Source organism: Triticum aestivum, chromosome 3B (assembly GCF_018294505.1).
Source record: "Triticum aestivum cultivar Chinese Spring chromosome 3B, IWGSC CS RefSeq v2.1, whole genome shotgun sequence".
Lineage (NCBI taxonomy): Eukaryota > Viridiplantae > Streptophyta > Magnoliopsida > Poales > Poaceae > Triticum > Triticum aestivum.
This window is the reverse complement of record NC_057801.1, coordinates 642,664,582-642,676,607: the sequence shown is the minus strand read 5'-3', so window position 1 is coordinate 642,676,607 and position 12,026 is coordinate 642,664,582. Positions and strand designations below refer to the sequence as shown.

Genomic DNA, 12,026 nt, shown 5'->3' with positions numbered 1-12,026 from the left:
GCTCATGCTCTTCGGCCGCGAGGACTTCAGTCCATCTGTCGGCTAGCAGATCTTGATCAGCTCTAAGCTGTTGCTGCTTTTTCTTGAGGCTGTTTGCCGTGGCCATAAGCCTGCGTTTAAAATGCTCTTGTTCGACGGGATCCTCAGGCACGACGAATTCGTCGTCGTCGAGGCTCGCCTCGTCTCTGGAGGGAGGCATATAATCCTCTACCTCTTCTTCTGCCGCTCTCTCATGAGGGCTGGCGTCTCCGTCCTCCTGTGCCGAACCTTGCTGGAGTGGGTTGTCTTCGGCACTATCCGGGGTGTTATTATCTCCGGTGCCGGAATCTTCATTCTTGCTATGGCGGGATTTAGAGCGGCACCGCTGACGCCGGCGCTTGGGCGTTTCTTGGAGGGGTCATCCTTCGCTGCCCCTTCGCCATTCCCATCCTTTGGGATATCCACCATGTATATGTCATATGATGAGGTGGCTTTCCAGTGCCCAGTAGGCGCTGGTTCTTGGTCGTCTCCGGCATCGTCGTCCATACCGTCGATGTCTTCGGAGTCGAATTCTAGCATGTCGGTTAGATCATCGACAGTGGCTACCAAGTGGATGGTGGGTGGGCTTTGAATTTCTTCGTCGTCCGCATCCCAACCGTCCTGGCCGCAGTCCGGCCAGGGCTCTCCTGATAACGAGAGATACTTTAGCAAACTCAAGATGTCGCAAAAAGGTGAGTGTTGAAAGATGTCCGCCGCGGTGAACTCCATGATCGGCGCCCAATTGGATTCGATCGGAGGGGGCGCGGGAGGTTCGGAGTCCTGCGAGGAGTCCGGCGCCTCGGAGCCGCGAGCTTCGTGAGGGACAAGGTCAGTGTTCGGCTCTATCGCCGTAGAGGTTGCAGCCCCCGAGGCGGTGTCTAGCCATCCGTCCTCGATCTGCGCAGCCGGCTCTGAATTGAAGATCGGAGCGGGCTCGAGTGCGGCCTCCAGGGTACTGTCCGGCCGCAGAGCTAAATCATGCTCGTCGTGACAGTGCGGCACGCTCGGCTGTGGCTCGAATCCATCGAGGATCAAGTCCCCGCGGATGTCAGCCGTGAAGTTCAAACTTCCAAATCTGACCTGACGGCCAGGGGCGTAGCTTTCGATCTGCTCCAGATGGCCAAGCGAATTGGCCCGCAGTGTAAAGTCGCCGAATACGAAGATCTGTCCGGGGAGGAAGGTCTCACCCTGGACTGCATCGTTGTTGATGATCGAAGAAGCCATCGAGCCTATCGGTGACGACACAGAGGAACTCTCAATGAAAGCACCAATGTCGGTGTCAAAACTGGCGGATCTCGGGTAGGGGGTCCCGAACTATGCGTCTAGGCGGATGGTAACAGGAGACAAGGGACATGATGTTTTACCCAGGTTCGGGCCCTCTTGATGGAGGTAAAACCCTATGTCCTGCTTGATTAATATTGATGATATGTGTTACAAGAGTAGATCTACCATGAGATCAAGGAGGCTAAACCCTAGAAGCTAGCCTATGGTATGATTGTTGTTCGTCCTACGGACTAAAGCCATCCGGTTTATATAGACACCGGAGAGGGCTAGGGTTACACAGAGTCGGTTACAATGGTAGGAGATCTACATATCCGTATCGCCAAGCTTGCCTTCCACGCCAAGGAAAGTCCCATCCTGACACGAGACGAAGTCTTCAATCTTGTATCTTCACAGTCTTGGAGTCCGGCCGATGATGATAGTTCGGCTATCCGGACACCCCCTAGTCCGGGACTCCCTCAGGGGGCACACCCCGGAGCCTCAAGATGGGCGTGTGAGTATGCTACAACACTTTCACACATGCATGAGGACTCGATGCGGTGTTTCGGTGGCATAGTTACATCCAGAGGGCCGCCACGAAGCCCCGTTGACCAGGAGATCTAGCCATTTGACATTCACCGGATGGGCTTTAACCAGTGGACTGTTCCACCTGGTTGCGATAGGTCATCCCATAGGAACATCCCCAAACACGGTTTGGACCCAACCCACCACTAGATTCCCTCCGGTTCGACCCGATGCGCATGATTCCCCCCTCTAAGTGACGGTGGCAGTGCCCGTCAGTGGAGGGGGCATACCCCGGAGCCGCGTGCCGGGTCCTTTCGCCTGCCACCACGCTTCCACACGCATTGCTACCCTCAGGTACCCCGTCCCATCTAACCCTGACACAGTCGACCGATGGATCTAGCCCTTTGACTTTAGTCGGACAGGGTTTGGCTGATGGACCTTTTCACTGGTTTGTCATAGCCTAGCCCATAGCTACACCCCCGAATACGATCCGGGCCCAACCCACCCCAAAATTCCCTCCTTGACGGCCCGACGTGGCCGTTTTCCCCCTCCGTGATACGGCGGCAGCGACGCCCGTGAGGGGGCACACCCCGGAGCCGCGTGCCGGGTGCTTTCACCTGCCACCACGCTTCCACACACGTAGGAGGGCCCACCGCAAGACCTGGCAGTATTTCTACCCCTAGGTACCCCATCCCATCTAAACCTGATTCCCTTCGTGTCGGCCGTTTCCCTCCTCGATTACACGGCGGCAACGACGACCGTGTGGGGGGGGGGGGGGCAATCGATATATAATTGAGGTATGTTTTTTGTTTAGATAAGGCACATTTAAGTTTAAAAATCAAAAAATAAATAAAAAGAGAAAATAAATAAAATAGGAAAAAATTAGCACAAAATCTATGCCGACGGCTATGTCATCGGCATAGCTACGCCCACGGATCGACGATGCCCTAGATCAATGAGGTGGCATAGTACGCAGATTGATGACATGGCAGAGGCCATGGGCCAGGCTTATACCGACGGCCAGGCCGTCGGCATACCTATGCAACTCCCACGGACCCCCGACGGCCTCGAATCGATGACATGGAGAGGGCGCGGATCGATGATGTAGGCAAAGCTCTGCTGTCGTCAAAGCTATGCTGTCGGCATAGCTGTACCGATGGCCCCCGTTAGCTCCGTCGGCGTAGGACCGACGCCGCCAAACAGTCATCGCTTACCGGGTAGCCGAGCCCGTGGCTATGCCGACAGCCCGACATAAGCCGACGGCCACCATAGACGTACAACCTGCGCTCCCGATGGCCGTGGTATGCCAACGGCCCCCGTCGACATAGGTGGACATATGTTGACAGCTTGCCTATGCCTACGGATTGACCTAGGCCGTCGGGATATATCCATCTATGCCAATGGGGGCCATTGACATAGATACGTCCGTCAGCAATTAGGTAAATTATGGTAGTGTTTGGACGGTAGCAGGAACCGTGCTGTCACCTTCCCCGTCTGCTCCTCCCGGCCCTCGGCCGTGATGAAGGGCACCTGTCATGGCCACCGGCTCGGGCTTGGAGGAGGTGATCACTGGTGCGGCGCCGGCATGGCGATCGCCTCACCGTTAGCGTCGCCACTAGATAAGGTGATGACTGGTGTCGTCATGGCGATTGCTTCTGTCTTGGTGTTCTACCGCTTGCCGAAAACAGTCCTCTGGATCGCGTCAGCATTTTCTTCCTGGTGCACCACTGTGCCGCTGACTACACGACGCTCCTTGCGCTTGCAACTGCACGCGCGGCTATCTCTATAATGGCAACCCCGACTTGACATCTACCATGGCGTCTCTCGTACGATTGCCTCGACCACGGCTACAAAGCCACGCGCTCTTGGCTATCTCAACAATGGCACAAAGGGCTACCATCTTGCTTGAGAAACCTTGACGGTTATCACTCCAGTCACAACATCCGCGACGCGTTGGTCGTTGTGACTGTCGGGGATGTCACCTTGGGTTTCTTCTCCATTCTCGTTGTCTGCATTGCTACCATTGTGAGTGCGGGGGGGATGTTAGAGTATATGTTTGTATATGTGTATTTGGTAATATAGGATTCATATCTCTCTCCTACTTTTTCTCTACGACGGCTTCATGCCAGATCTTCTCGAGAGACTCCCGACGTGAATGAGCTAGAGCATTGAGGACACGATGGGGAAAAATCCGCCGCGGTGGCAACTTTTTTTGGTTTACCACCTTATCATACACTAGAACTACTTGTTCACCAATTGGTAAGAGCATGGTTCCCTTTCTTTGAATGTCGCGGATGGCTTTCTATATTGGATTTTTCTTTTACTTTTTGTTGGATTAATTAAATAGTGTAGGAGTTAGATGTGATATCGTTAATTCTCCTCTAGATGAGAATTAGCAAAACCCGTCCATATAAAGTTCATGTTAATAGATTTATACATGTACCAACAAGTACAATCTCGGTTAATTTTCTTGTCCTATGTTATCTCATGTATCTCTCTCTACATACTCCACTAACACCTACTAGTTTGGAAGCCATGTTTCTCTCATTATACCTAGCACATGGGTTCAATCGAGCTCCTTTTGATATGCAATATATAGGCCCATTCATCTTTGTATACCATATATATGAGCTTTCTCCCGAGTCACAACACATGCCTCCTATTTTGTTGTACTTTCTACCATCACAACGTGGGTTGCCTTAACAAAAGAAAATATATAGCACTAACAAGGTTTGGAGAAGGTCAAGAGAGAGAGAGGGAGGGAGAGAGAGAGAGAGAGAGAGAGAGAGAGAGAGAGATGTATTCACGAGCTGAGGAACCATCAGACAGGGAGGCATCCGAAAAGTTGGTTTCACGTGTATTTTGAGCGAGCGGCCTAGATGATGCAGTGTATGATGAACATTAAATGGAGCTTTCACTAAATATCTTGAAACTACACAACGAATTTGTTAATGTCTTCTCATTTTGATCCAGGTGTCTCTCGAGACCTTTGTAAGGCTGGTCATAGTGGGAGTAACATAGGTAGTAACATAGATGCCACATAAGCAAAAATGATGATGTGGCAAGTAGTTAATGAGGAGAGAGGCAAATAGAGTAACATAATATGTTACCATCACATAGCGGTTTCCAATGCATAATGAGTCTACAAAGTAATAAATGAAGGCAACTATGTTACCACACCTATGACACTACCCACTATGAAGGTAGTAACATAGACTAGTAACATATGTATGTTACTAGTCTAAGTTACTCCCCACTATGACCAGTCTAACTTAATAGGCTGGTCACAATGGGCAAGAACATAAGCTAGTAACTTCACACTTTCCTAGACTATGTTACTACTCCCTCCGTCTAGGTGTGTAAGTCATCTTACGAAAACCAAATAATCCCAAAATACTAAGGCGCGGTGCATTAACTTTTACCTTGTTTTTTGTTTCTTCACATATCAACTAATAAGAGACAAGGGGTGTGCATGCTTTTAATGACTTGAGACTACCAAACACGACATGCAGTGGTTAGTTCATTACATGCAATGCTATTAATTAGCAAATAAACATTAATGCCTCTCGTTTTTTCCTCCTCCTTGGTCACGGTGCACAACCTAAGATGACTTACTCACCTAGACGGAGGGAGTACCTTCATAGTGGGTAGGAACATCTATGTAGTATCATGCAACGGTGTATTTATTAGGTTATAGACTCATTGTTTCTTGAAGTGTGTGATGTTCCGGTAACTTAGCTAGTTACCACAAGCACCTCTCTCTTCATTAAATACGTGCCACATAAGCAAAGTTATATTGGAGTGTGTGATGTTACTCCTAAGTTCCTCCCCACTATGACCAGCCGTATGCACGCTGTAACAATCCCCCTTGTCACATTGTAACTTCTTCTTTTGATGTCCAAGAGGAGTGTTTGTGATGAACCAGCTGTAGCGAATGTGCAGGGGCTGCCTGCATATCCACATTAATTTTGTTCTCATTTTCATGAAAAGCACCACTACATTAATGCCTATTATTACTAATTTTTACGAAACCAATAAACACATGTCTAGCCAACGTTGTTTTGTTGGAGATATAAAGTCCATGATATCAGCTACTTATAAAATCACGCCCAAATTTTCAGCTTGTTGTTCGATCAACTCACTTAAAAAATACGAACCGATTTTTTATCTTGTTGTTCTATCAACTAGAACACTGGCTTGCTTTTATGTTATATTTTATCTTCCCTATTTCCAGCTTCATACTTCACTACCACAGTACTACCATCTACTGTTCAACCACCCACATTCATATTATTAATTTTTTCACGTCGTTTGAAGCCTTCAACTATCCGCTTTTTGTAGTTGTAGCACAAATGCTCCTTCAAATATTGTTTTTAATAAAGTGAACTTTTATTACGCTTGCGGTGCATCGAGCGATCCAACCATGATAGAGAGTTTGCATCTGCCCTCTGCAAACAAGACATGCGTAGAACATTACATGACTACATGGTTTCTAAGAACACGTAAGACATGCATCGAGCCATCATTTTCTCATAAAAAAATTGCATTGGAGAATCAATTGGGAGACCACACCGCCATTTATGTTGGCCCCTTCATCTTCTTGGACCGTACATTGCACCAATCTTGAGAGTCCTAACACTATAACACATGCATTTTGTTTCATGTCAAAGAGCAAATATACATGTTTGGGGGAGGGGGGGGGGGATGAGCGCCGGGGGGCAGTGGCCCCCATCAGTGGTGTATGTACCTCCATCAGCGATTATTTCCCTTACGTCGTTGAACCTATGGATGGCACGTCAGCGATTATTTCTCTGTGGATGCATCTCAACAATTCTTCTTGAGAAAACACAATACAAATCTATTGAGGAAAATAATGTACATAACCAGGTAGAAATTGTGAATGTACAATTTAGCTCCTCTTTGCTTCTCTTATCCCCGTGTTTTTTTTCTCTCGAATCACTTCCACTTACCATCTACCCTGTCACAACCATGTTCATCTCATTATTTCTGGCACATGGATCCAGACATTAAATCATCTTTTGTTTGTCACCGCAGCATACCATGCTCTTTAATCTTCTCAGGCCATGGAAAAGCAGCAAATTATCAAGTTCTACTAATACTTGCCTCCGGTTTTATTCTCCTCTTCGTCATCATTACTACACAATGATTTTTGTAACCAAGAAAAAACAGTGGGTAGAGTTTTCAAAATGTTCAGACTCAAAAGATTGGAGGGGACATATGCTCCGATGAAGAGTGACTGGGAGGGATGCCCATGCTATTCCATTTTAGCAAGAAGAGGAATATTACGGAATCTGATGGATGTTGTATTGAGCCCCATGGTAGTTTATATAGAGAGAACATGGTTTGGACAACAAGAAGTCTCTCGTGGAGATAAGAAAAGTATGGATTACAGCGAATATCCAATTCGGCTCCCGAGCTCATTTACACCATGCGAACAGTAAATTCAAACAAAATACTAGAAAAAATACACACAAAAAATTGGTGAAAGATGCTTGAGTGTGTGAATACCGTGCCAAGTTATAGCTCATTTGGACATTTATATAACTCTCAGCAAAAAGAACAAAATCAGGTCCGAACAATGCAAAACAGTAAACTTTTCCACATACCCCAAATTTGTCTTTTTTTAGAGCTCGCGAGATGTTTGAAACGCGCTGAATTTTTGCACGAACATCAAGAATTCGAGTATCTTTCACCTATATTTTTTGGATTTTTTTTACTATTTTTTGTGAATTTACTGTTCACTCTCAGGCTCATCTGAGCCTGGGAGCAAAAATGCCCCGTCCGGATTATAGATCATAGGATGTGTTTGGATGCTGTGTTATCCCTCTATGGGACAGGGATATCCATTTTTATGTGGATATCAGTCGTTTGGTTCATGGGCGAGTATGGACAGGGATGGCTAGATGCTCAGAATATTCGTCCAAAATCAAGCTCCGCGCATTCATGAAAATCTGACGGATGTGGGCATCCCACACGTGCCCCATGCGAAGACAACCCTATCTCTTTTCCCCTTTCCATCTCCCTTCTTTCCCGTGGCAGCGGCGGCGGCAAATCGAAGCCCGACGACGACGGTGACTGTGCATCAGTGACAGGAGACCGAAGCCCGACAACGATGTGAGTGTGCACCTCCCTTATCTTGTCGGCCCTGCTTCTCTTTGTCAGCAGAGGTCATGGCGGCGGTGAAAAACAGGTGAGTGACGCTCGGCCATCGTAGCCCTGCAAATGGCTATCCCCAACCACAACCCATATCCATTACTCATCCCTCTAAGCAAACGCCCCAATGGCTATCCCCAACCATGATTCATCCTTCAAACCAAACAATACTTGGGCTAACCTCACTCATCCAGCCAAACGGAAAAAATGACTATCCATATCCAGCTGGATGGGGATACTCATAGCCACTCTAGCATATCCCTCTAACCAAACACATCTATAAATTACCAAATATAGAGATAAGCCAACATACTCGAACGGCTGCCCACACCCTAGTGTGCGTTCAACGATAGTAGGTCCCCACCTATTGAACCGCAAAACTTTTGAAGCCTTTGAAATTGGTTAGCTTGCTTAAGTATTGTTTTATGTAGTTTTTTATCACCAGATAAATGTTGAGATGACGAAAGTAGAGCCAGAGAGGTTCTTGGACCGCTCCCTTCCCTCACTCCCCTCCCTGGCCGCTCCCGCGAGCGCCGCGGGGGGGGGGGGACCCTAGCGCGCGGGCTCGCCCTTCCTCCTTGCTCCTCCCTCCCCTCGCCGCCGCCCCGGCATGCTGGCGGGCAAAGCCCGGCCAGCTCGGGCGGCGGCGGGGCCTCCCCCCCTCCCGCGGCGCTGGCTGGCGCGGGCCATCTGGGCTGGGCGGCGGCGCGACGCCAGCTCAGGGCGCGGCGGCGGCGGCTGGCGACGGGGGCGCGGCCTGTAGGCGGCGGCATGGAGTGGCTAGTGCGGGCTAGGGCGTTCTCTGCTCTCGGAGGCGGGGCTTTGGGCGCGGCTCAGATCTGACGTTGCGGCGGCGGGGCGCTGGCTAGCTACAGGTGGTGGCCGGCTCCAGTGCCCGCCCCTGCTGCGGCGCTCTCTGGTGGTGGCGGGCCTGCCGACCCCTGGCCGATCCGGCGATGGCAGGTGCTGCGGGCTGTGCGCGGTGTGGATGGGGCTGCCACGGCGTGGTGGTGGCTCTTGGCGGTGGTCGGGTTCGTCTCACAGCGGCGGCTGGACTTCTTCAGCGTCGGCCCGTCGGTGAGCGGCTTGTGCAGGCCTTCGACCCCCCCTCTCGGTGCCCGGGTGCAATCTTCGTCAGAGGGTTGGCTCGTCCCCAGCTTTGGTCCATTGCTCGTCTCGCGCCCGGGCTGCAGGACCGATCTCTTCTCGTGCCTAGCAGCAGGACCGAGTCCGTCTCGCGCATGGCTGCAGGACCGCGCTCGTCTCGCGCCTGGCGACAGGACCGAGCTCGTCTCACGCACGGTGCAGTGGGACGAGTCGATGGAGGCCAGATGCTTGGGGGCGCTCAGTCTCTTTGTTTAGGGTAGCGGTGGCTCTTGGGTGTGGTGGTGTTTAGGACTTGGATGTCGGGGCGGCGGCCCTGGTGGTGGTTGCGCGATGCTCATAGGCAGAGCCCGTGGCTCGGTGCTGCCCGGTGACTATGGCCGTGGGGCCGGTGTGGTTTCCGGGGTGTGGCGTTCGGTGGCAGTGAGTGTTGGCCGGGGTGAAAACCCGCTCTTTCTTCGGACGGACCGGCGGCGGCGAATCTCGCTCCCTTCCTGAAGGCGTCGTCGCGGCTCTCATTGCCCTCGTGTTGCTCTAGGGGAAACTCTGACCCTCGGGTCGGGTGGTGGCGGCGCTCCGGTGTCGTTTCCTTCCTGAAGGCGCCGCCTTGGAGCGCACAGTTCGTCATTTGTGGCTTCATCTCATGGCAGTGGCGTGTTCACGGCGGTGGACCCCGGTTGCTATTGTAGTGCTAGGGGAGGTGTTGCTGCGTTCAGCATCTTTGTATCCTGTCTTGGGTGTCTGCGTGTGTTTTGGTGACGTGCATTTGTACCGTGCTGTTGTGGATTGTGCTTTATATATAAAGCGGGGCGAAAGCCTTTTTTGGTAAGTAGAGCCAGAGACGAAGAACTTCGACGTCGATGGAATCTTTTTATTGTTCGTGATTGTTTCAGCTTCTTCAATGGATGTACTATGTTTACACTCCCATCAAAGTCATATAGCTTGCTCTCCTTTTTTGGATCTGGCAGAAGAATAAAAATGAGCAGTCTATTGAGCATAGCAGAGTACTCTGTTTTCTTCTTGTGCGAGGCGGCGGAACTCTGCTACGCCAATCCACTGTTTGAGGAAGTAGCACGGACACGTTGAGTTTGAGAGTTTCTGATTCCAATTTAGTTAACGAGTTGTGAATGTCTGAAGTGTTGCTGTTTTGCAGTGATAAATATATGTCTTCGTCAGTTCGTCCAGGGTGGGGCACGTCAAGATCAGGGCGTATCAACTGAAGCTATCAACATTCAGCTGAGAAATTCGCTTCGGCACATGAGAGTGTGCGCTTCTGTCATCGGAAAAAATATGAAGAAATTCCATACAGAAATTTAACGAATACATCTTCATATTATATGTATACACGTCAAGTTTTAGAGAAACCCGGTATTTCTGTGACTTCTGTAAAAAGACAAAAAGTTGTCTTGTCAAAAGCATTTTTTAACATTAGATTTTATTTTTTTCAAACACGACACATAACTTGTCGGTTTTTCACGAGACAACTTTGTGAGCATGTACAATATCAAAACGTATCCGCCAATTTTTGTTTGGAATTTTTTAACATTTCAAAATACGTTTAAAAGACATTTTGAAAACCAGGAGCACGCACTCCCGTGTGCGAAAACGCGACTCTCCGTTCAGCAGACAACTCAATTATTTATTGTGCTAACCAAACACGTGACGTGCCAGCTTAAACGAAACGGAAATACTACAAGCTAATGGAATACTAGCACACGGTAGCTGCATACATGAGGTGGCCTGATCATCACTTGACGGGGAACATGACCTCGTTGGTGCGCAGCGGCGGGAGCGTCCACGGCGGGTTGTAGCGGGAGAGCACGAAGGGGCCCGTGACGGCGTGCCCGTCCTTCTCCAGCGCGGCCTTGAGCCCCTCCGCCTTCTCGGCCACCACCTTGTCTCCGGCCAGACCGCCGAACGTCACCACCGCGTACTTGCGCTCCCCCACCTCCCGCAGCACCACCCGCTCGTCCGTCGGCCGCGGCGCCTCCTCCGCCTTGGTGTACTTGGACGGCAGCAGGAACTGCATCGTCACCTTGCTCGCCTTCTCCTCCCGGCCCTCGGCCGTGATCACCGGCACCGTCATGGCCACCGGCTCGGGCTCGGAGGAGGTGATCACCGGCGCCGTCATGGCGATCGGCTCGGCCTCGCCGCCGCCGGAGGAGGTGATGACCGGCGCCGTCATGGCGATCGCCTCCGGCTTGGTGTTCTGCGGCTTGCCGAAGGCGCCGATGTAGTTGGCGAGGACCTGGAACCCGCCGTCGCGGTCGCCCTTCATCTCCTTGGGGTCGTAGGTCACCTCGGCGGCGACGCACGGCGGGTACTTGCGGATCTCGTAGCCGTCGCCGGTGTGGAGCACCTCGTGCTTCGGCGTCTCCACGATGATCTTCCCCAGCATCAGCTTGCCCATGGCCAAACCCATGGTCGGCGTCAGTCGCGGCGAATGGCAACAGGGGCGGCGAGGCTTGTTCGATGGAGGGCTCAACGGAGGTCTTTGAGCTAGCTGGGATGGGCTCGTTGGGTGAATGTTGATCTGGCTCGGCGGCGCTGGGGCTTAAGAACAAGCGAGAGATTCGGATGAGTGGACGAGGTATGGTGTGTTAGCTGCGGCGTGGGTTGCTCCACGGAGGCGTTTCCGATTTCGGCACATTGCTTGAGCATTTTTCGTCTTGTACGCACGTTCTTTCTCTCCTTTCTTGATTTCTTCCTTTTTTTGGCTTGGAGAGAAAGTTCCGCTTGCCGGCTTTGACTTGCACGCCATGTTCCGACGAAGAGAGCTGAACGTCGACTTGCAAGAAAATGGAGCAAACGGCATATACACCTCTTCATACCAGCCAGAACACCGGTGCGATTAGTGGACCGCGCGCCAAATATCGAGCCTCTAAAGTTCAAATCCAACGGTGAAAGTACAAACCACATCACAAAATGACAGCACCAGTTATGTA

General features: G+C 50.9%; 1 protein-coding gene across 1 annotated transcript; it reads right to left on the bottom strand.

The window, feature by feature from the left end:
* Window positions 1-10,603: 10,603 nt before the first annotated feature.
* Window positions 10,604-11,694, bottom strand: LOC123071427 (heme-binding-like protein At3g10130, chloroplastic). Its single transcript, XM_044494972.1, has one exon. The coding sequence runs from the start codon at window positions 11,501-11,503 to the stop codon at window positions 10,829-10,831; it is 675 nt and encodes a 224-aa protein (XP_044350907.1). The 5' UTR covers window positions 11,504-11,694; the 3' UTR covers window positions 10,604-10,828.
* Between the last annotated feature and the right edge of the window lie 332 nt (window positions 11,695-12,026).